Source organism: Penicillium antarcticum (genome assembly GCF_028974205.1).
Source record: "Penicillium antarcticum strain IBT 31339 chromosome Unknown utg000009l_segment0_segment0, whole genome shotgun sequence".
Lineage (NCBI taxonomy): Eukaryota > Fungi > Ascomycota > Eurotiomycetes > Eurotiales > Aspergillaceae > Penicillium > Penicillium antarcticum.
The window spans coordinates 6565178-6588869 of record NW_026695307.1 but is presented as its reverse complement, the minus strand read 5'-3'; the positions used below and the strand labels follow the sequence as shown (position 1 = coordinate 6588869).

At 49.0% G+C, this 23692-nt stretch overlaps 9 protein-coding genes across 9 annotated transcripts; 4 read left to right on the top strand and 5 right to left on the bottom strand.

Annotated features, from left to right (window-relative positions):
- Positions 1 to 124: 124 nt before the first annotated feature.
- On the bottom strand, positions 125 to 496 carry N7508_010832 (uncharacterized protein; the record flags this gene model as incomplete). The annotated part of the gene is made up of 1 exon (XM_058468892.1): positions 125 to 496. One exon carries the CDS (start codon positions 494 to 496, stop codon positions 125 to 127), a length of 372 nt encoding a protein of 123 aa, XP_058316738.1.
- A 1498-nt stretch (positions 497 to 1994) lies between these two features.
- Positions 1995 to 2586, top strand: N7508_010831 (uncharacterized protein; the record flags this gene model as incomplete). Its single annotated transcript, XM_058468891.1, has 2 exons — positions 1995 to 2074; positions 2133 to 2586. The coding sequence occupies 2 exons, from the start codon at positions 1995 to 1997 to the stop codon at positions 2584 to 2586; spliced, it is 534 nt and encodes a 177-aa protein (XP_058316737.1).
- Positions 2587 to 7330: 4744 nt separating this feature from the next.
- On the top strand, positions 7331 to 10377 carry N7508_010830 (uncharacterized protein; the record flags this gene model as incomplete). The annotated part of the gene is made up of 2 exons (XM_058468890.1): positions 7331 to 9008; positions 9071 to 10377. 2 exons carry the CDS (start codon positions 7331 to 7333, stop codon positions 10375 to 10377), a joined length of 2985 nt encoding a protein of 994 aa, XP_058316736.1.
- A 485-nt stretch (positions 10378 to 10862) lies between these two features.
- Positions 10863 to 11792, bottom strand: N7508_010829 (flavin reductase family protein; the record flags this gene model as incomplete). The annotated part of the gene is made up of 2 exons (XM_058468889.1): positions 10863 to 11677; positions 11738 to 11792. 2 exons carry the CDS (start codon positions 11790 to 11792, stop codon positions 10863 to 10865), a joined length of 870 nt encoding a protein of 289 aa, XP_058316735.1.
- A 324-nt stretch (positions 11793 to 12116) lies between these two features.
- Positions 12117 to 12653, top strand: N7508_010828 (mitochondrial 54S ribosomal protein bL31m; the record flags this gene model as incomplete). The annotated part of the gene is made up of 1 exon (XM_058468888.1): positions 12117 to 12653. One exon carries the CDS (start codon positions 12117 to 12119, stop codon positions 12651 to 12653), a length of 537 nt encoding a protein of 178 aa, XP_058316734.1.
- A 464-nt stretch (positions 12654 to 13117) lies between these two features.
- On the bottom strand, positions 13118 to 14096 carry N7508_010827 (uncharacterized protein; the record flags this gene model as incomplete). Its single annotated transcript, XM_058468887.1, has 4 exons — positions 13118 to 13482; positions 13549 to 13766; positions 13815 to 13956; positions 14027 to 14096. The coding sequence occupies 4 exons, from the start codon at positions 14094 to 14096 to the stop codon at positions 13118 to 13120; spliced, it is 795 nt and encodes a 264-aa protein (XP_058316733.1).
- Positions 14097 to 15904: 1808 nt separating this feature from the next.
- Positions 15905 to 17919, bottom strand: N7508_010826 (sorting nexin 1; the record flags this gene model as incomplete). Its single annotated transcript, XM_058468886.1, has 6 exons — positions 15905 to 16060; positions 16120 to 16722; positions 16774 to 17154; positions 17221 to 17705; positions 17772 to 17831; positions 17886 to 17919. The coding sequence occupies 6 exons, from the start codon at positions 17917 to 17919 to the stop codon at positions 15905 to 15907; spliced, it is 1719 nt and encodes a 572-aa protein (XP_058316732.1).
- Positions 17920 to 18342: 423 nt separating this feature from the next.
- Positions 18343 to 19190, bottom strand: mde1 (methylthioribulose 1-phosphate dehydratase MDE1; the record flags this gene model as incomplete). The annotated part of the gene is made up of 3 exons (XM_058468885.1): positions 18343 to 18454; positions 18518 to 18993; positions 19044 to 19190. The coding sequence occupies 3 exons, from the start codon at positions 19188 to 19190 to the stop codon at positions 18343 to 18345; spliced, it is 735 nt and encodes a 244-aa protein (XP_058316731.1).
- Positions 19191 to 19693: 503 nt separating this feature from the next.
- Positions 19694 to 21540, top strand: clxA (calnexin; the record flags this gene model as incomplete). The annotated part of the gene is made up of 4 exons (XM_058468884.1): positions 19694 to 19810; positions 19868 to 20147; positions 20210 to 20340; positions 20392 to 21540. 4 exons carry the CDS (start codon positions 19694 to 19696, stop codon positions 21538 to 21540), a joined length of 1677 nt encoding a protein of 558 aa, XP_058316730.1.
- Between the last annotated feature and the right edge of the window lie 2152 nt (positions 21541 to 23692).

The window sequence follows — 23692 nt, the reverse complement described above, 5'->3', positions numbered from 1 at the left end:
AAAACCATAAAGTAACAAACAAAAGATTAGAATGCAAAAAGTATCAGTGTCTCTGGCCCATGGCCCCAGAGAGTGCGAGCAGTCAACAAAAGCTGGCTAGCTCACCATTTCCATGTAAAAGGGCTTAGACATCCTCGCAAACAACATATGCGTGGTCCAACTTGACCACTTTGCCGTCCTTCAGAGACACCCAAGTTTGCCGGGCGTTCAATTGAGCGTGATCACCATCGCCGAAGATCACACACACGGTGTCCTGTTGGAAAGCAACGAGCTGTGCGCTGGATGCATACACAACGCCATCCTTTGCGACGGATGTATGGCCCCAGAGAGACTCGACAGAGCGCTTTTGACCATCAGTGGGGATATCAACGTTGGCATTTGCGCCAGACTGGTCGTTCGCCAGTTGGATGGTGACGGAGTCGACGTGGTGAGGGTTGGCAAGGGCCGCAGTAGAGAGGTAGGAGAGAACGAAGACAGCGAGTCCTGGAACCTTCATGTTGAATGGAAATTGATCTTGAATCTTGGTAGAGGGTATTTGAGGGATTGTTTGGAGGATGAGTTTGATTGTTGAAAAAATTGAAACATGCGAAGCATCGACGGCATTTAAATACCTTTCGTCCCCACGCTCCTGTGGTCAATAGAGCTTGTCATTCAATTCTGAAGACTGCGAAGATCGCTCCATATGCGGGCTGATCTCTGCTGGTGAGAAATGAAGCTGCAGCATTACCATGGAAAACATAGCTCGGGATTCTAAAATCCCGCCGCATCTGGCAGTTGATAGAAAGTCATGAGCAAAAATACGAGGTTCAAGATGTGTTCATTCGGTGTTGCAAAAGTAATGGATGGAATGTCGAAATGAAACGTGGATTGCAGCATCCCAGCCCGGTCGGCTTACTAGATTTGGTTGAGAATCTCGGAACCGACCGCAACACCATATGTAGTTTGAGGCCTAATTGTTTGCTGGCTGTTGTTTGGCCATGAGGTGATAGGCGGATAAATTAGCCAGACGTGCAGTTACAGGCTGGTTGACACGCTGCTAGACCTAATTAGGGTATTGGATCCACTCCACTCGTCAGGAGCCGCACGCCTCCCTCGGGCCGTTCTAGAACTAGTAATGACATCGTCATCTGGGGTATTTGAGAGGACCATTTAGTAGAGTACAGCATTGGTCAATTTTTAGATATTTCGGCCATGTTGTGTTAGATTGAAGTGCTAGAAAATTGAACCACAAACTATGCTTAGACCTTAGACTAAGAGAGGAACGCTTTTCCCTTGACCCACTGGAATGCAACATAAAGCTGTTTCCTAAAAATAGCCAACTAAGGACTGGACGTCTCCTGTTCCACTTCAAATAAAACAGCAGGCCATCCTTGATATGCAGTCCTGTGACGAGCATGATCGTCCAGCAAGATACATGGGTGCTCAAGTAGACAAACATCTCGCATCAACGCTCCAGACATCAATCCCGGAGCCGTACATAGAACACATCCCGAGCAGGCCTTGATCTATCGCAGTTCAAATCCGCCCTGTGTATTAAAATGGGCGGCAACGCAAGCATCATTAAATACTACCTTTTCTCCCATGGCTATGAAGTCCAGCTTAGTTAACATGGTCGTCGGGCGGCCATTAGCGAACAGGGACCAATTCAAGTATTCAGTTCCTGAAGAAGCCCAGAATTCCAGCTCCGTCGTGGGGTTTGTCCATCATCTTTTCGATCGTCAACTATAATTGGCTCTACCAGTCTTTTTCTATTGCAGGAAGTGTCCCTTTGAGAGGCCAGGTAAAGCTCCTCCTCTCCTTACCGAATTTGAAACATAATGCAAGGATGGCTATTCACAAAGCAATCTTACTGGCTAATGAGCGGTCAAATCACGTGGTGGAGGGGTAGTTTGTTGCAGTGGAGAAATAGGAATCAACTCGGTTTGCCGCTCTAACACAAGTGTTTCTCAGGCAGCTTGCAGAGCTCTCAATCACCTGTCCTGAGGTCACTTAGAATGCCCTCCAACAAAGACAGGCTATATGTTGCTCTTTATGTACGAGGAGGCAAGGCAACTATGCCAAATAAAGAGGATACGTGAGTTCACGATCCAGCTTCGCAAAAGCCAGAATTACTAAAATTAGAACTGAGCTAGCTACCATTGGGGCTTGATAGTGGGACCAAAGGTTGAAACAGACAACAAAACAGGTGTTCGATATCACGCCAAAGAACGCATAAAGATAGGGGGCTCTGAATGGCAATTCGAAGAGAGTCCTTGTCCACTTTCTGCTGATAGCATGCTTCTCGTCCGTATAATGGTTGGCAAAGTAGCAAATGTCCCTCACCTAATCGAGACATTACGCGGTACGCCTATCCGTGGTGGTCAGTCTGGATGGAATTGTATTTCGTGGGTGAAGGAGGCCCTGAAAGGGCTGGCCGAGGAAAAGACATTGGGTACGTGTGTCCTTGATTGGACCAAGGTACGAGATGAATCAATGGCGTATTGTCAACGGAAGAAAGACGAGCATCGTTTTGATGGGCTGGGCAAATTTGATATGAAGAAGCCTGCAACTTACGACTTGTTAACGGAGAAGGATATTATTTGCTGAAATTCTACTTGTTCTATAAACCCATTGTATAGAGGGCTTCAGAGTCAGAAAAAAAGGAATGCGGTGATCAATTGACTGCAAGAAGTCAAGCTAAGGCCTATTTTTCTCGGTCTGACAAATCGCCAGTGAGGATCATTGACCAGTTCAATATTCCTATACACTGAAGTCTATATACGTCATTGTATATAGAACGTGGGTATTATAGCCCTTTGTTTGCACTTGCAGGTAAAGCTTCCCTTAAAAGGTCCGTAGTACGGGAAGTATGACTTACTAAAGCTTAGGTCTAACGCCCCCATATTCACGCCTATTTTTAATCCGAGTATAACATACGCAATTCGGCCCTAATTAAAGCCAGGTTCAAGGATCTTATCAAAGCAAGAATGCCGTTCCGAAAATACCAAGCATAAGGCATAGAAGTGAGGTCGAGAGGGTAAAAGACCAATATAAAATGTAATTCTCGCTTTTGTTGGGGTAAGGCTTGGCGGACCAAATAGGCCCGTCCACCAAATCAGCCAATGAGAGGCCAGAAAAAGGTAGGAACTTGTATTTATCAAACGATGCTCCATTTCTAGCCAGAAATGGTGCAAGGAGTCTACGGTATTTGTGGTACTGTACTATGTTCATGAACAATTCTTCTTTCTTCATTTTCAGTGCCTTGAATCGAACTATCCACTGCAGCAACCATGGAGTCCACGAACGAAGAAGCCAACAGCGTAAAGCTTCAGGCTCGAATACCCTAGTGTGACTCTTTCTAACATGTCTTAAGCAGACTGCATCTAACATAATTCCCAATAAGCGAAAGCTCCCATCGAACACCGGCCACGAAGCCCCTATGGCAAAACAGCTCAAGTACACCAAGCCCGGAAATCCCAGTTGCGCGTGCTACAACACATTCATCCAAATAAATGATGTTGGATCTCTTTTAGCAGGGTATCTTGGGGTTGATTGTACAAGCAAGCTTCTTGTTCTCTTGCTTTTACGGTCGGTTCTCAATTTTACCGTGGTATTTGACACGAAAATCAAGCAATACGATCAGATGTTACTCATGACTCATCATACAGAATCGAAGGACTGGTCTCGGGAATATATGGCGTTAGATGCCACCGATATGATGGAAAACTTTAGGATAAGGCTTTCTGCCCTAATGAAACTTTCAAGGGCTCTCGCCATTATGGAAGCTGAACAGAAGTGGATGGTTACCAATGACCCCGCTACAAACCTTTCTCGGTTCAAACTGCCATGAGAACCCTTTGAAAAGCGATTTGGCAAAATTCTGCCAGATGGTATCGAAGATCTCCCAATGCACCTCCCCACTCTTGGATCCTCCATCGCGAAAGCCGAATGGAGTGCTTTAATGGGTGCTTACAGACCATTCGGCATCTGAAGGGTTGTGTGAAACCCGATGCAAGATGAGAAAGCCGGTTTTCAACTCTGTCGAAGACCTACAAGGATGTTCCAGTTCAGGAAGGAAATATCCCAATGTGGATGCGACGTGGACGATGAAAATAACTAGGTTTGACTACCATAAGTCCTTGATGACGCAGAGGTTTTCCGGCGAGTCTCCATCCTATATTCTAGATGGTCACTAAATACTTGACTTTTCGAATCTCACATCTCTTTTATTTTTTCCGTTTCTGCCTTCTGTTATCCACCTTCGTTCTCTACTATGAAGCAGAAAATCTTTTTTTTAACGGCTGGATATCTAGATATTTACTTACACCTTACAGCACCAGCTTTGTATCACTTGTCGTGATGTATATAGCGTAACCGCTCAATCCGAAACAACAATAGATCCATGGGAAATGACGAATTCTGCTGGCTCTCGACGTTTTATCCACTAATCTCTTTTGAGTGGCATCATAGAGGCTGTATAAGATTTTTGGACTAATATCTCCATGCACACTAAGCTATGAATGGGCCCACAACCAGCTGAGATGTGTCACCAAGTCCACGGGGGTTTCTATTCAAGCTACGTTGGTAATCTGGGAATCGCCTCTCTTCCTTTACCATGAAATCGCACCTTGCTCTGCTCTCATTTACTTGCTGTATATCAGACCCCCGGAATTCATTCATTAGATCCAGAGACTAAGGATAGGACTCTCACACCTAGCGCTTAGTAACTCTGGTCGCAGTAAGGCCTTCACATTGATTCAGACGGTTAGATCACCTATTGAAGAGAATCAACGGACTAATCCTGATGACGAGTAGGGCAGGGCAGGGCAAGGTTCCTGTGTTTTTGTCCAAGTATCTTATGAGAGGGATGAATTGACCTTTGAATACTCAGTAACATAATGGAGAAAACTGGTATATAGAACGGATGTCAACTTCGGCATCTAAGGATTAAATAGACAGCAATTATGATATTGATACCACGTTAGAAAACTCGCTCTACTACCCAAATCGCCCTCTTTTTAGGTTGTGGATATGTTAGGTGGCATAAGACTCTGCCCCGAAGTTACTGTCCATCCTCCAAGTCTTCACTTATGAGTTGTCTACATTTTTCGCTCACTGTGTCAATACAATCCTTTTTGCGTCCCTTTACTATGTTCGATCTTCAAGTCCCGCAAGGTGGGAAATCTACAAAAGGAATAACAGCTCGCATAAAAACGGCTGTCACGATTTAGCAACAATTTTAGCAACAAAAACGAAAGAACAAACAAACAGCTCCCGCACACGCTTCTGGTAATCACAAATAACAATAGCTCAACTAGTTCGTGATGGCTCCCACCCACGGGATACAAAGATAACCCATAAATGTCCACCCAGCCCACTACGGTATTGTCTATTTCTGCGTTAACAAATCAAAGGTCGCAGTTTTCTTCATACAGAAACCTGAGGAACTGGTATATCGGTATTTTCAGATATGAACCGCATTGTTGAAGCTTCTGTTAAATTGATACGACTCCCGTGCTTGACACATATTTTGTCTGTCACCACAAGGACACTCCCATAATGCGATTTGAAACGTTGAAGTATCTTGGTGGTGAGAATTGTTGAGAAGCGACGAAACGCACTGGCATTGATTGGCTTCGATGGGCTCAAAATGAGGTACGATAAGGAGTGAGGCGACTTTCGAGTAAATAACCTTGCGACCTCGATCTTTGCCCGGGGCAGAAGCACCTAACTAGGTGGTGTGTATCACTCTTTGTCGATATTCATGCCAAAGAGTAAAAGCCCCTGGGGTCTGGGTTTGAGTCAAGCAGGGTATTAAAGCCCTAGGAAAGCCAGGAGCTGAGGTTCTTGATTGCATGCACGTAACTTAGCGCACAGGAATTGAATCCAAGCCTAATTAGGCTTCACACTATCCAGTACTTGAAACCTGGAAGATTCAATGTATATCTCCGAGGTGGCTATCCGATAGTGTTGCCGCCCCCTAGATTAGGCATACGAAGACCTCGGACGCCTTACCAAATTAGGGGAAAGGCCGGAACAAGTAGGAAAAGCGAAATGATCGACAAGCTAAAAGTAAAAAAAAAAAGAACTTGTTTAGATGGCGAAATTGAGAGGCAAAACAGATTGGAAGACCACGCAGTTTAATCTGTAAGTTACCCCATGTTAAAGAGCAGTTTAGGTACGATCACCTTATGGAGTAGGGCTCACCGCATGCATAAAAATAAGCAAGCCACAACTAAGCCTGCGTCGATCTTAACTAACTTTGTGGATCTACAAAACCCTGCCAAGACTGGGTACAAGAGGGGTTGTCTTTGCTTCTACATGTATAACAGGATTCTGTATTTCCTCCTTTGATCCGGTAGTATTTCTTTTTGGTCTTGATGTGCAGAACCTGGCCTGAAATGGCCTTTCGCGAGGATCCACAAACCCATTATCGCAGGGAATCGGTGGATCATCCGATATATTGTGCGGAGCCTTCACGATGCACGAGATAGCCGAGCATGTGATGATCCTAGGAAGAATGTGAGCAACTTTGACACAGAACAAGCTTGCTGATCTTCCGTCTACACCTTTTTGGACCGGTGTGGCGTGTTCAAGCCTGCAGGTGCCCCCCCCCCCCCCCCCCCCCCCAACAGAGCCCTCACTTCTGAATTCTGGGGATTCGTGTCGCATCGCACAATTGAAGGCAAGGATGACCCCGCAGTGAATGGGCTAAACAACGGTCGATCGTCAGCCCAGTTACGGCGTGCATCTAGTCGGTCTGGTAGTGTAGCAAATAGGATCGAGGGACCGGAATATTGAAAGTTGACCCGGGCCGTGATCACAATTGTGCCAGCCTAGTGGAAATAACTTAGCCTCCGGTTCAAAAAGTCGACTGCATTGGGCCGAGTCAGCCGAAACCTCCAAACAGAGCTAGGCAGAGGTTGACGTTTAGGTATCCGCATTGCATGACCCGGCAGAGTCTGAAAGCCCTAGTCAGACATGCAATACGAATACGACGTGATCGATCACAGCAAGGAACAGACAAGAATGAAAAAGAAGGAAAGAAAGGAAGGAAGCATGAAGATATCAAAACGAAGTAAATAATATAATACATGGTATTGCACGGGGTACCGCCTACCCAAAAGGCAACAATGATCGACGGCATATTACCATACCATACCAACTCGTTTCTTCTATTCTCTTTTCCTCTTCCTCCCCTTCACGTTCCACACTCTTTCCTTCCCACCTTTCTATATTCCTCACTCTTTACATCAATTTCCCTTTTTAATCTCCCAATTTTCCCTTTTTCCTGGTCCCAGTCCTTGGCTTCATCCCGCCAAGCTGACTCGGACCTGGGTTTTGGGCTCCCATGCCACGCTCATCAGCTGCGGCTAGGAAGAACCAGAGCAATCGGCAGGAAAATGGCCTCGTCGGTCCCGGCAAGAAAGTAACCAAGCAAAAGTCAAGCAGTCAACTCAACGGCAACTCGGGCAACGGCTCTGCTACCGGTCCGGGCGCGTCCGCTCACTTCGATCTATCCTCCGTACGTTCTACAAGCGACACGGCCCTGACCTCTCCGACTGTCAGTAAAGGGGATAGTGCCAAGGCGGACGGAAATGTGCGGGTGAATGGACACAGCAAGGGTGAGGAGATGGCGTATGATCAGTCGAACGGTGCTGTGCCCCAGAACGGGGGCGTGGCAGCTCATGGCTCTCGCAGTGGAACTTCGAAACGATCCGGTTCCAATGCGTCAATTAATCCGCTCCAACTCGCCTCGACCATTTTGAAATCGTGCCCGATGTACGACACAATCGCCATCTTGATTTTCCTGCTACAACTTCCTCCGATGGTCTTGACTCTGGTTCAGTTCTTGTTCGCTTCCTTGACTTTCATGCCTCCCAGTGGCGCCGCGGCCGGTTCTTTGTCGTCGAATTTTGATATTTTTCAGGGTCCGGCTGGAACTCCGTCGCTTGGGACGATGATTGCGATGGATGGGTTCTGTATACTTCTCTGGGGCCTCTTTATGTGGACCTGGGCGCAGAACTTTGCCATCGACCTCGCGCATGTTCAGGTTGCTATCACCTTGGGCGGCGGGGGGTCCGGGAAGAACAGCGGGGTCAATGGTCTCTGTGTCGGAATAGTTCTGCTTCTTCATCTTGTTCGCAGCAAAGGCATCCAGGACTTTGTTCTGGGTCACCTTGTTTCTACTAAACTTATCAGTCCCGATGCGCTCTCTCAGTATTCGCACCTGTTACCCGCCGAGTTCCGACGATCCGAAACACAAACGTCCCCGAGCTGGCTCCGCAGCCTTCTTGCTGTACATATTCTAGCACAGGCAGGAACCGCCATGGCTCGACGATCGATGGCCAAGAATCGCTCACCTACACCATTACGGACGGGAAAACGCGGGGATACAGAAGCTTCCGCGGGTTCCCAGGGCCAAGCTGATTCCGCTCTTGAATCGGCTGCCAGTGTTTCGTCTTCTTTTGTTGGGCCGGATGGCCAACTTAAGGATGGGAAGGATCGATTTACTTCGGCCAAGAAACGCAGAAGGCAAGCCAATCAAGTTCGGAGTCGGCAACCGTTTTGGGCCGCGCTTGCGAGTACAAAGGTTACGGTCATGCGAGAATACGAGCATTCACGGGCTATATCTAAAACGGCACGCAATCTTACTATGACGGAGGAAGATCTCCAAGGTGCTTCTCTTGATGATGGACTAGTGTGGATCACGGATGTGGACAGCTCTTCGATCAAATATGCTGCGGGTGAATTTACCGATGATCCCGCTGTATCGGGATCATTCGAAGGAGGCCGCTTGGACGGAGACATGGAACCGTTCTACGTTTGTGTCAATGGTGCGCTCTGGGCTACTGCCACTATATGCAGGGTTTCAGATGTCAAAGGGCCAAATGTCGTTCAATGGCGTGGTGAGATCTCTGGACTTGCTCCGAATTGCGCCTATACCTGCGCTTTCGTGCGAAGCAATACCGACGAGGAAATCTGTGTCATGAGTGTCAAGACGCCTGCAACGACCGACACAGAGCAAGGTGAGTTCGCGAAAATCGCGTTTTCCTACTACATTTGTTCACGTATCTCATTGATCGAATAGTTATTTCCGCGGTATCGACACCCCCGCAACCGCCATATCGACCATCATCCCCTACAACCACGCTCAAAAACTCCATCGTCAATGCGGAATCCAAGCTAAATGAAAAACGCGCGCGCCTCAAGAAGACAAAGAACGACCACAAAGTTGTCATCTCGAAGATACGGAAAGAGCTCGACAATTTCAACCAACGCCTCCACAGCGGAACAGACGAGAATCGGCAAAAACAACGTTCATTCCAGCTGGAACGAAATATTCGGCAAACTGAGGAAGCTACCGCAGCTCTGGAAACACAACTAGACAGCATGGAAACTGTCCCAGAAGAAGAGATGGAAGAATGGAACGCACGCAAGAAAGACTTCGAGCGCGAGCTGGAATTGTTCAACGCTATCAAGGAGGATGTGACTGCTGCTCGGGCAGCTGGCGCTCAAGATGTGGCCGCACTTGAGTCAGAATTGACTCAGGCTGTTCAGAAGCGCGAGCGCCTCCAAAGCCGCCGCACCCGCGTGAATGAGCAGTATGAGCGCATCATCTCGGCCAATGCCCAAGGATTAAACGAAAGAGAACGCCGTGCCGCGGAACAATTTGCCAGGGAGCAGGATCAGTCGAAGATGGAAGCCAATTTCCACGAGCAATTTGGAAGCATCAGCCAATCCGTTCAGGATTTCCAGCTGCGCACCAGTCAACTCTGGCAGCAGGCATCTGCGATTGAGCAGTCCATTCAACAGCAACAGCAACAGATGCTCATTGATTCTGGTCCTCTGACACCCGAGGGTAATCTGCCCGGTACCAATCCTCTTCCCGAGACCAGCGGAATGCCATTGAACGCATCTACTTCCACTGCACCCACTGCCCGAGCTCTGTTGGGTCTTAGCTTCCCTCCCGCGAGGTCTAGTCCACTGCAGATCTCGTCCTCTCCAGTCCGCGATCCTTCGTCACACCCAACAAGCCCGTCCCAGGACATTCCATTCCTCCCGCAGTTTCCAAGCTCCCCAGTCGGTACTGGAGGCTCTTACTTTGGCTCAGACATCAATCACCGGGATCGTTCGTTCTCCAATCGCTCCACTCGCAGCAGTCAATATGGCTCTGACTTCTTGGACTCGAACCGCATGCCGCCTCTCCAGCTTGACCTGTCTGAACTGTTGTCTGACAAGCCTCGGCCCGGGTCTGAAGGAAATGGCTTTCTGCACCAAGGTGGCCGTCCTGTTCTGAGTCCGTTCCAGCGAGCAGCAAGTCGAGGCAGTGGTACTGGTAGCGGTAGCGGTGGCAGTGGAAGTGGAACCGGCAGTCCGCATTCTTCGCGTGATTAAACCCCACCATGGGGCTCTTGAATGCATGTTCCGTCCGCAGTGCCCGTCTTCTATGGTCTTGGGGTTATCGTTGTGCTTTCATTCTTATCTGAGTGGATCTTCGCCTTGAGTCAACGTTCTTCTCATTGGCTTGTGCTGTGATGGCTCATATATATTTGAATCATTCTGATGGAGCGCAAGTATCTCGCAATGAGATAGTAGGCTTTGGTCCGATTGAAGATGGATGGCAGTTCTGTGCTTAACACCGAAACAACAAAAGTGTTCTGTATACTCTTCTGACAACCCGTAGACACATTATCATCATCAAAGCATTGCTACCTATTACGTCCCGTTTTACCGCTTGAATGTATAGTAGCCGGTCACATCGTTGGTCTAATTAAAGTATGTACAAATAGGCGCCGAATCCTCCAATGTATAGACAATGCCATGCCCTCAGGCATATGATATGCGACACCATGAACAAAATAAGTCATGCCTATCTTGTTTCAAAACTCCTCCCCCATCTTCCAAAATTTGGTATTGGCATATGTCAAACAAAGCCGCCCAGGCGAATGTTCATCCAAGTCTGAGGAAACAAATTCAGAACCCCCAATCGTCCTCACAACAGTACCTAGCACAATAGAGTGGTCGTGGACCTCAATCTTACTAGGATGAAGCTCACACTCAAAGACAAAAGGGAAGTCAGCACCCTTCTGCTCCGGTGTTAAACCCTCGCCCCTCCGCCTCAGAATGGGAAGTGGTCTCTGATGCCCCTCAGCCCCAACATCCAAAGCAGCAAACTCAAACTCCCCATGCCCACTCAACATAGCTGCCAGCGTATTATTCCCCCTAGAGAAATCCCTCGCTAGTGTCGCTGTCGCGGGACCTGGTGCTAGCAGGTGAACCAGGAACCGGCCCGAAGCAAGCAATGCGTTTAGCGTCTCTGATGGCCGGCGCACATTAAATGAGATGACGGGGTGCGGTGTAAGAGTTACGGTGCTAAATGACGAGACTGTCATTCCGCGGAAGGAAGATGTATCGGCCGGGCCAGAGGGGTCGGTTGCTGTTATGATTGCGACTGGGTAAGGGACTCGTCGCATGAGGAGGCGGACTTGGTCGGATATAGAGATGGGCGTGTGTGTTTGATTTCCATTTGTATTTGTATTGGGGTTCTTTGTCAAAGGTGCTGCGGCATCGCTGTTGTGTCGTTTGGCGCATTGTGAACGTGATCGGTGTTGGTGATATGGTACAAGCGGAGAGCTTCGGAGGGTGAGGGCCGTCCCTAGGGATCGGGTTGTATAGTTCTTATTGCATAATGATACTAATGAGACTCGTCAGTATTCTGCAAAGAAGCATTGAGGTTGTGTGGGGGATATCTTACCTCCTAACCCTCTCCGAGTAGCTCCATGCGCTACTGGTGGAAATGCGAGCTTCATCCCGCCTGGAAAATGCGCTTGAAGGGCGCTCAAGGGCTCCGTGTACAAGACCAAAGATAGCTGATCAATTCAAAGTCATGCCTACCAAGCTAGCAAAGCAACTCAAGATACCAGAAACAAAGACAATATGAAGTCATTTGGCCGAGAACTGAAAATCCCGAAAAATAACATCCCGCTTACATAACCCGCGATAATTTCTCCTGCGGATAGCATCAACTTCCAACCTCCGCATCCTCCCCGAACGCATTGCGCGCCAGTCAATTCCTTCTCGGCTCAATCCCCCCTGTGCAATCCTTCCGTCCGGATTGTCCCAATCCATCCAAAATGTCAATGCACACCTCTCTCCGCCGCACCGCGGCCACGATAACCAACTCAACAACCTCCATCCTCCCAAGACTCCCAACCCAACCCACGGCAACAACCTTCATCTGCTCTCAATGTCGACATGCCACCCTCCTCCGCCGCCCTAAGCGCCCCTACACCTTCACACAACTGATCACCCTCAGCGACGGCAGCACATTCACGCACCGCACGACCTCCCCGGCACCCATCTACCGCTCCACACGCGACACGCGCAACTCGCTCCTTTGGAACCCCTCCAGCAGCAAGCTGATGAACGTCGAAGACGACGAGGCTGGTCGTCTGGCCGCTTTCCGTGCCCGTTTCGGTCGTGGGTACGATGTCAACACGCCCGCTGAGCCGGTTGATCCTAAGGATGCGGCTGCGGTCAAGGAGAAGGAGGCTGCTGCCAAGGCTCAGGCTGATGCTGAACAGGAGGAGGAGGATAATTTACTTGATTTGATTAGCTCTTTCGGTCAGAATGAGGCTCCTCCGCCTGAGAAGAAGCCTTTCAAGAAATAGGCTTGTTCTGCTGGCAAGGGTGTGTGTGAGTTGTGATTGATTATCTCCTTCAGTTTTGGGACTGGGCTTCATCTGTCTGGTTTTCTTTACTGCTTGGGTGGAGTTGGGATTCTTCTCTTGTCTTTTTTATATTTCCTGTTGCATTGATCTTGTACAATATACATTTGTCTGGTATGAGCCTGCTGTATACCAAGAATTCATCTTACTTCTAGCCCATGTGACCTAGATCCTTTCTGTAAGACCGTTTGTGGCTCAAGTTGGAATCTTCTCTGTATTGCTCCTTTGACATTTTCACAAAATGCCTACTGTAGTTTGTCCATGGGTAGCAATACTTGCTAGTAAGAGGAGCGAAAATCGAAGGAATGAATTCATTAGCAAATTATACGTATATGAATGCTCTATGCAACAACAGATTAACAAAACATATATAAGAAAAGGGTATATCGATCAAAAATTCACAAACATCAAGATCTCATCTCAGGAACAGCATCAGCCCCAACCTGCGAAGACCCAATCTCGTAAACATTTCGCTGCCCAGAAAGCTCGGAAATTGGCTGAGATTGAGAGTTTGACTGGGATACCGACTGCGTCTGCGGTGGCATGTAGACGGGAGACCAGGGTCCGTGAGAGTCAGTTGTCTTGTGATATCCAAAGCAGCTCATAAGTCTCCTGCGGAAGACAACCAGCACAGCAAGGATAGCGCCAGCTGCCACACATCCTACGACGATTCCTGCAATTGCCCCGCCGCCGAGGCCTGAGCTGGAAGAGCCCGATGTACCGGCGCCGCCGGTTGGTGTTGGGGACGTCGTGGTTGCAGACGTGGAAGTAGCTATTCCGCGTGAGTGAAACATTAGCTTTCATGCTTGGAGATCTTTGAAATACGTTGGATACGTACAGAACGAAGTGTTTGTCGATTTGGTTGTCCCCGTCGTTGTAGCAGAAGTCGGTGCAGCCGAAGATGATGTAGTAGTAGCCAGGTATTCCGCAGGCAGAGTTCGATAAAGACTGTTGGCAGCCCAATTATCCACACAGGCGTATCTTGTCAAGGCGCCCAGTCCATCTTGGCCGACAGTATTAAAGATTCTGTAATAGTCGCACGTCGAGCCGGTACCGCTGGATCATAGTTAGCCAGTGATAGATATGGTTCGCGACGAAACGTACCATGCTGTCGTAGAAGAACCTCTCACAACACTTGATCCGGCATGGCACGCTGTGGCTAGTTGATCTCCGGACGACTCACTACAGTCACCGATGGTGCCGCTTGTAGTGAAGGCGCCATTGGACGTACAGATAATTGGCTCAGCTGTGACATGCAAGTTAGCCAAAGTGCCATCGATATCTCCCGCTTGTTATGATGAGAATATGACACATACGCGTTGCTGCGATATACCATCCTATAAAGCCGGTACCGGTAGAATAGTCTGCATAGTTCGTGGAAGTCATACTGATCAACTTCGCAAGGAAAGGCTCAAGGCAGAAAAATGAAAGCAAAAGTCGGAGATTCCGGTGCGATTGGTTATGAACTTCACGGCAATTTGCGCCGTCAGCGGGGGCAAGGCAGAATTAGAAGTTATTTCCAAACGGGTTTAAGCCATTTGGGACAACTGGGCTTAGTGGACCTATTAAAAGGCCCAAGCCTCCATCATTCGAGTAAGCACTGCAAAAAGCATGGGCACTTTAAATTAGGAATTGGGGGCCAGAAGTAAGCCAAGTTCACCCTCGAGCGCGTGTTGGTGGTAATTGCCCATGGCCTTCGTCGGGACTCGATACGTTCGAAACAAGCCTCAAGCGGCAATAAGCATCCCTGTCACTGGCAAGCATGATGGTGTTGATCCTACGAGCAGCCAATAGAACGTCCTTTTCATCGTCTGTGTTTTGGGTCTCTGTTTGGAGTTCATTTGTATACCTACGCCTGTTTCGGATTAGGGCTTTGCAGTAGCGTGGACCCCTTTCAACTCTATATCGTCGAGATCGCAGTCTTTGGCACCACTGGCTTGATATGATTCAAGCTCATGTGATCTACTATAGGACTGGGGAGGAATTTATCAGATAGAATTTTCTCTCCCCTAGATTGTGCGATATACATTAGCTACGCTGTCAATTTTCAACATGATATTAGCGCTTACATCACATGATCAGGTATGAAACGTCTTTTCGCTAGTAGATGACCGTCATATATCGCGTCACGAAATATATCAAACAATATTATACAATGTTTGAATCACATCCACTGAGAAATTCGGTTTGGGAAATAGGACTGGGATCCTGGATCTAGACAGCTGAACAGGCCCCTACTCTTTAGGTGAATGTGACTAAAAATGACATTGAATGTTACGAACAGCCAAATATTACTTCTCCCTTTTTCTTTCACAATTGTAAAGCTCTACAATTATAAACGTTATCGAGTAAATAGCGTTGGTTATAGAGTTGAAATGGTCTTGAAAATGAATAGGATAAGCCAAGGACCCACTCAGCAATCCGCAAAACGCAAACACTCCATCGAACAAGGAAGAAGGTTGTCAGTGCTTCGCCCTTGAAATGGAAATTATAACAAACAATCGATATACTGGATACTCGCGTCAAGCATGCTAGGGGAAAAGTCTTTTGGAACCGACAAAATTCCAGGCTACTCCCAAAAGCGCTCAAAGTAGATGTATATCCATAGAACATACTACCAATGATAACTTTACTGTAAACGCATGACAGTGTATCCCTCTATTTACTAGAATTGCTATCTATTGAAACTATCACAGCCCAAAAGACCGGGAAAACAACATCTATGCCCGCTCAATCTCACTCTAGATGCTCATGGGCAGACTCCAAGCTCTATTCACAAGCATTCAATGAAACCATACCAGTTGGGACAACTTGAGCTTCCAAGGCCGATCCATATTTGGACTGCAAGACTTGATACCTTGCTCACGTCGAATTTGCCTACGAATTTCCGCCCTATAAAATGAGTCGTAGCGATCTGCCAAGTTACCATAGCACAGCTTCATTAATGAACTATATTTGCTACAATACGCGAACAGTGGTATTCGGATGAAGCGAACATGAATAGAGAAAAACAAACACAGAGCCCTTCAAGCTCGCTGAGGACTATCATCAGTTACACCATGACATAAATCGACAAAAAAATCAAGAGAAGGAGCTGTCCCACACACAGGGGATACAAGACGAGACGAGGTAACACGGGTACTACTTTCGATTTTTTACACAAGCATTCAAGGATCGGAAACAGGTACGTGATATCAAGCGTTATCTTCAGCAACAAGTGGGGCCGATTCTGCGTTCTCCGTCGGGGGAGCTGCGTCGCCCGTCTCGGTCTCGGATTGAGGGACGTAGTAGGGAAGGCCTTCCTCGCCGGCATCCAGACGGAGTAGGAAAGTTTCCCATAGTTCGATCAACTGTGAGTCATAGGTGAGTTGAATGAACATAATCATGTAGCAAAGGAAAATAATCGCACCTCTTTCTGACCCTCAACTGCACTCTCCAGGAACGTCTCCACACCAGACTTGAAGTCCTCCACCTTCTCCTTCTCGAATCTTTGCAACTCATTTCGCATGAGTCGGCCCATATCCTCGAAGAGTAGTCGTGTTTGGTGGACCTTGCGCTCTGCATCCGCGACATCGGCGTTGGCCTGGTTCAAGCGGTCTTGCTGGGTCTTGCCCTGGCGGAGTAGCTTGTCTTGGGTGTTCTTCCGCTTCTGTAAGTCAGACTCGGCTGCGTGCCAGGTATGGAAGGCCTTTTGCCGTTGTGTGAAGGCCATTTTGACACTTCCGATTAGACGAATGTATTCGTCGATTGTGATTCCAAGAGTCAGAACGTCCTGTTGTGCCTGGCGATCATAGAGTTCCCGGATGCGCAATTGAAGTTCTGAAAGGCCATCCAATGGGGAGGAAAGAGCCGGAGATAGCTCGACAGCAGATAGAGCGTGTAGTGAGCTAGAAAAGTCCCCTGCGGCATCGGCAAGACCCTTTCGTTGCAGAACCACGGTGTCCATTGATTTCATCAATGCCTTGAGTTGGTTCTCCAGGGCATCCAAGTAGATCTTGCGGTCATGGAACCACTTTTCTCATGTTAGCAGGGATGGGTATTAGCATATAAACACTCCACTTACGTCGTCGTGCTCCACAAACTTGCTTCCACCACCGACTGAGATACCAAAGGAGCTCAGCATTCCCTTGCTTTGGCCAATATCAGGTTCCCGATTTTCCTTATTCTTAACATCGACATTGAAAGCTTCACTCTCAAGGAAGATTTTCAGGTCTCCATCATGTTGAAGAATGGGATGACCGGCAATCTTGTTAAGCATGCGTTCCAGAGCAGCTCTCCGCGACTCCACAAAGTTGGTGTCAAATCGGCCAACGGCTTGCTTCTCAGGCGGAGGGGCAACAACCACTCCGGGGTTGTTGCTGTGCATGGAATTATAAAGCCAAAGGAAATCACGGTATCGACGGCTGACTGTGAACTCGGGTTGACGGTAAGCTTTAGATGATGTCTAATTATGCAAAGCGTTGTCAGTCTTTCTCGCTTCACGGAAGCACGAATCTCAATGCCCGATTACCTTTGTCCGCACGGCATAGACAATGTGACTGCTGGTCAAATCTCCAACTTTATGCGGGTCTCCCACGTTGATCTCGAAAGTCGGCTTCGCAGCTTGCTCCACGCTCATGCTAGGCTGGGTCTGTCTCTTAGGTCCATCTGATTCCACCGGTGGCTGCACGGGCGGGGGGCCCCGGAAGCCCGCAGCTTCATCTTCGAGATTGACAGATTGCTCTAACCCTGATCCGCTGGTCTGAGAGGGCGAAGAGAGTGGCCGCGCACTACGTCCAGCGAATGGCTCCTTTTGGGGTGGTACAGGGGCCTCCTCTGTAGGCGTCGGGAAAGCCTCGGCTGGCGCTTCTCCTAATGGACCGAGAGGATCGACGGAATCATCAACGGATTCGAGTTTTGTGGCTTGTGCGCTGATCTTGCGGGTGCCTCGGGGGCCTCGTCGTCCCGGTGTACGGACAGCGGGGGAGTTGGTTGTAGCGTCGGGTTGTGCGGCTGCTGTAGGATGAACTGCGCTTAGTGAGGGGTCGCGGAAAGACTAAGGAAACTGAGAGGGAATCATACCACCTTCCTGAGTGTCAGGCTTGGTTGGGTCTTGGGTGGTCTTGAACTGTGAGGGCTCATCTGCATGCTAAATCAGACCGCAATTCAAAGAGCTGTGGTATCATGACTGCCTACCGCCCCACGGGGAGTCTCCAGAGTCGAGATCCATTGATACCGATTAGATGAGTAAAGCGCGCGAAGAAGAAGTAACAAGATAAACAATGGCTCAAGAAATTGACGTTGATGGTGGTGTGAAGATCCAAACTTGTAGTTGGAGAGGAAGCTGTGGTAGTTGGTGGAGAGGGCGATCGCCCTTAGTCACTCACGGGATCCCCAACCCACAAGGTGTCCGGCCTTTTGTTGACATTTCACCTTTACACGTACCAGCATTGCTGACAATGCTGAACTAGAGGTTTACTGGTGTTGCGCTCCATTCCTCTATACCTCGGCCCAGGATCAACCTACAGTCCCCACGTTTCGAATGCCTCAGCAATGCGTCACATCATATCTATTGAAGCTTCCTACTGCTGAGCTAGGCACCATGTCCCCTCTTATCACACATCAGCATAAAGTGTCAATAACATCCGCAGATCTATTTGATCCAAGGAAGACCCAGCTTGTGCATTTCCACAGCAAGCTTGAACAGGTAGTCTAGACTCTCACACTGAGTCTTGGCCTTGGCGACATTGTCTCCCCAGACATAGCTGCAGGAACAGCGCATTAGCATATTGATCAAAATCATGGACATCTGGGTTTCCATGACTTACATTCCATGTCTCCGGACCAGCACAGCATATGTGTCCGGGTACTTGTTCATTGCAGCCTCCAGGCCACTAGTCAAGTCCTCCTCGAATGCGGTGTTCTCAATGATGGGAATGCTGAGAGTATCGAAGAATCCAAGCATACCCTTGCCTTTGCCGCGAGGAATCCCCTTGATCTGCTCAATGTTGTTGATCTCGAAACAAGCGTCGGGACCCTTCTCACGCTCCACCAACAGAGTGACCAGAACCGCCCATTGCGAGTGAGTATGGATGCAGCAGCCAGCTCCCTGCTCAAAGGCTGTGAGGAACAGTGGGGTGCAGGCGGAGGGGTTAAGCTTGAGGGGCTTGCGGATATAGTTACGGTCCGAGGCGGGATACTTGGGGGTGGGCCATTCGAGGACGAAGATGTTGTGAGGCTGAATCAATTCCTTCTGGACTCCGGACGGAGCAATGTAGATGTGGTCGCCCTCACGGATCGAAGCCTACTTTTCAATCAGCGGGGCACCGTTGCGCCGGATCGGTCAAAGCTTACACCACCTCCAGTGCCGGTTACCCATCCCCAGTTGTAGAAGTTGCGGCAGAGATTGGGAATGAGGTTGGCAGGGTGCTCGGGATCCTCGGACTGGACCAGGTGGTCATTGTTGTCGGCCGGCGCAACGGCCTTGTCGGTAGGGCACATAGTGGGCTTGTGGGCTGCGACGAATTAGCAAAGCTGAGGAATGCAAGGGGGACAGACTAGGCAATGCGATGCAATGCGCGGCCATTGGCGGCCGAAAAGCTCACCTAAGACTTGCAATCAATTTTGTTATGGACGGGACTCGCTGGGAGGACTGGACGAGGTTTGCGACGAGGTTCCACTAACAAATTGGGCGGGGAGTCGGGATCTGCGCATAAATGGGGATCAAATGGATTCGGGACAAAACAGAGTAGAAAACAATGAAGTATATTGTATTAATAGCTAAGTAAACTATGAACTATCAAAGAATAACAACAAAAACACGAAAGACAGTATTAAACGAAGTATAGAACAGCATCGAACCCCATGTGTATACACCCTAGTCCCGATTGGGTAGCTTAGTGAAGAGGCCACCTGGACCTTCCCCCAGAACTGTCCGCTTCTATAAAACCTTCTCCTCTTTTACTCTCCACTTCTCATTCTTTGTTTTGTTATAGTCTGCCATCATGCGCTTTAACACCGCGCTCACTTCGGCTCTGGTCTCCTCCGCTAGCCTCATGGGCTATGCCCATGCGGAGGAGGAAGCTGATGCCACCGTCGCTGTTGAGAAGCCTGCCTTCACTGTACGTCGCCAATTCATTCCCATCTGCTCATTGCTAACATACGTTGCCTCATTGTAGCCTACCACCCTCAAGGCTCCCTTCCTGGAGCAGTTCACGGACGACTGGGAGTCGCGGTGGAAGCCTTCCCACGCGAAGAAGGACGACAAGTCGGAGGATGAGTGGGCCTACGTTGGCGAATGGGCTGTTGAAGAGCCCTCCGTCTTCAAGGGTATCGATGGCGACAAGGGTCTGGTCGTGAAGAACGCCGCTGCCCACCACGCCATCTCCGCCAAGTTCCCCAAGAAGATTGACAACAAGGGCAAGACCCTGGTTGTTCAGTACGAGGTCAAGCCACAGAGTAAGTCATTGATACCAGGAACCGCTTGAGTTATCATGCGCTAAATCAATCGCCCTCTATAGACTCTCTGGTTTGCGGTGGTGCATACCTCAAGCTTCTCCAAGAGAACAAGAAGCTCCACCAGGAGGAATTCTCTAACGGCACTCCCTATGTGATCATGTTTGGTCCCGACAAGTGCGGTGCCACCAACAAGGTACGACACTCTACACCCTCGAGCTTCGCATTATGTACTAATTGTCTCTAGGTTCACTTCATCTTCCGCCACAAGAACCCCAAGACCGGCGAATACGAGGAGAAGCACCTCAAGACTCCCCCTGTGGCCCGCACCAACAAGGTCACCTCCCTCTACACCCTGATCGTCAAGCCCGATCAGACTTTCGAGATCCTTATCAACGGCGAGTCTGCCAAGGCCGGCAACCTCCTTGAGGACTTCAGCCCCTCTGTCAACCCCGAGAAAGAGATTGACGACCCCAAGGACAAGAAGCCCGCCGACTGGGTTGACGAGGTCCAGATTGCTGACCCCGAGGCTAGCAAGCCCGCTGACTGGGATGAGGAGGCTCCCTTCGAGATCCTCGACGAGGAGGCCACTCAGCCCGCCGACTGGCTCGAGGATGAGGCTACCAGCATTCCCGACCCCGAGGCTGAGAAGCCCGAGGACTGGGATGACGAGGAGGATGGAGATTGGCTCGCCCCTACTGTTCCCAACCCCAAGTGTGCCGATGTTTCTGGCTGCGGCAAGTGGACTCGCCCCATGACCAAGAACCCCGCCTACAAGGGCAAGTGGGAGGCTCCTCTCATCGACAACCCTGCCTACAAGGGCGTCTGGGCTCCCCGCAAGATCAACAACCCCGCTTATTTCGAGGACAAGACTCCCTCTAACTTTGAGCCTATGGGCGCTATTGGTTTCGAGATCTGGACCATGCAGAGTGACATCCTGTTCGACAACGTCTACATCGGTCACTCCGTTGAGGATGCGGAGAAGCTCCGCAAGGAGACCTTCGATGTCAAGTTCCCCGTCGAGGAGGCCGAGGAGGAGGCTTCCAAGCCCAAGCCCGAGGTTAAGGAGGATGGTACCACCGTCACCTTCCAGGAGGACCCCGTCACTTTCGTCCGCCAGAAGGTCAACCACTTTGTTGACCTGGCCAAGGAGGACCCCGTCAATGCTGTCAAGGCTCTGCCTGAGGTTGCCGGTGGCCTTGGTGCTCTCCTTCTGACTATGATCCTCATCATCGTTGGTGCCATTGGTGCCAGCAGCCCCGCCTCCGCCCCCGAGAAGAAGGGCAAGGCCGCCGCTGGTTCTCCCAAGGAGAAGAAGGAAGAGGCCTCCAGCTCCTCTGCCGACACTGGCAAGAGCGGTGCCACCAAGCGCACCACCCGCTCTTCTGCTGAGTAAATGCGAGAATGGAAAACGAACCCAATTACCCGGAGAACAGGACTTTGTCCCTCCATAGCCCAGTCAGCGAATGATATTTGCATTTAGCCGCAGTGATCCCCTTGTTTCTTGGCCGTTGTAGTACGAAAGCTTACGGAGAAAATCGAATGGAGGCCCGGTTTGTATACTTCTATCCATCTTTCCATTTTTCTAGTCGCCTAGTCAGCTTTCGGAAACTATTGCCATTTTTTGTCTTTTCAATTAATACGTCTGCCGTTAAACGTCCATTCGATGATCTTTGTACTTCAATCAATATTCCATACCGAGCAAATATACTCAACAGCAGACGGACAACTTCCGCGGACGATATGTAAATGAAAGCTGCTTGATCCCTTATCTCGGCCATGAAGCACTCACCAAGCAACATTCAGACAATTTCTATCTAGAATTTGTCTCTTGGCAGCAAGGTAAGTCGAGCATCATGTGTAAACTGCCCTTTGTGTGCTCCAGTACACCCGTATACCCCGAGTGTTCCGATATACCTACCGCTGTGGAACATTTGGAGGACTCGAGTCGATAAGTCTAATTTGGGTCGAATGAAATAGGGTTCATATGCCCGGTGAGTGCGGAAACTGTCTTAAGCAGAGTAGGACAGCGCTAAGAATAGTCCTACGCCCAAGATATATACAAGCATTGCTATGTTCCTCTCGCCCTCAGAGGGTCATTCGAGACAGACCAAATCAAACTTTTTCTAAGGGTAATTATGGCCAAGGCCTAGTAGGGTGTAGTTTAGAAATTACACTAGCCTACTACCAATAGAGGCGTCGCTCACAACAAATGCTATCAACTTTGCTCAATTACCTTGGCCTGATATCCACGCAGCTCTTGCTTGGGTTTCCCGGCTTGGCAGCCCTAGTTTCTCAGAAGCTGCGTTCCTGGCCCACCCACATAAATTTAACTAACGCGCGCTGTAGAGAATAGACCATCCGTTTTTTTACAATCGGGTTTCGCCATGCATGCCGAAGTTCGTATGTCGACCTTCAACTTCCGCCGTCGAATACCTGCATAGGTCATTATAGTTTTATCAACCAGCCAAGTGGTCGAGCAGTAACTCGGTCATTCAATCTTCCTTGGTCTAGTGGTGATGATTTCCGCTTGTCATTAACACCGATAAGCGCGGGAGACCGGGGTTCGATTCCCCGAGGGAGAGTTTCTTTTTGCACTTGCAACGTCCAGTTGCCTAATCTCCTAATAGTGGAGCGCCATCTGGCTATTTTTTTAATCGGAACGGAGCTCAGTGGGGGTCCGTTTCATGAAGTTAGTGTGGTTGACACGGAGTCCGGTGGATTCCAACTGCATCTTCAGAGAAAAAGTGATGCATATAACAAAGACTTTGCTCTGTTTCCTCGTACCAACCTGTGAATAAAAGAAAGCTTTTAGGATGAGAATTATCGACATCTCAATAAGCTGTTGCTAGCTTGTAAAATTGTCAAAAAGCCAGTTTCAGGACCACTGCCTGACTGATGCTATACTCGATCTAAAATATGTAGATCGATCGAATAGGGCAGTCAGTATATAGAGAGTCTGATGAGATCGGTGTACTCGTGAACAAGAAGACGAATTTCACTGGAGAGGTCGAGGAATATAAACGGCCGTATATGGGTAGGTATCTGGTCCATGGCCTCTTTAGCGGCTTTCATAGCTATTATCTGGATAGCATAGTTACGATGATCGAGCAGACCAAGCTGGATGTGACAACTAGGTAAGACAGGGGAGTGGCGGAGAGGTTAAACGACCATTTTTGCAATAATATCACTGGAAACATGACAGAGAATATTCAAGTCAAGTTCATCGCCAGTCAAATGCGGTGAAAAATGGCTGATGGTTGAGTTTCACTGCGAGAGCGTGGACCGGTCCCAAGGGCTCACCAGGCCGAAGATTATATCGTCATCAAGAAACTCCAGAGGATTGGAGATACGGTTTCTCATACGAAGATTCGCGGTCTTTGTAAGACGGGGGATCGGTTTGAGAGAAGCCAGCAAGGCTACCACTGAGCAGGGATGTTGCTGCCTAGATTCCCTAGACCAACGTACATTGATATGAATCCATCGCATAATTGCGGTTCTGACTAGTATTGATACATCGAGAGAGCTTCACCTGGATTCTAGTGCGG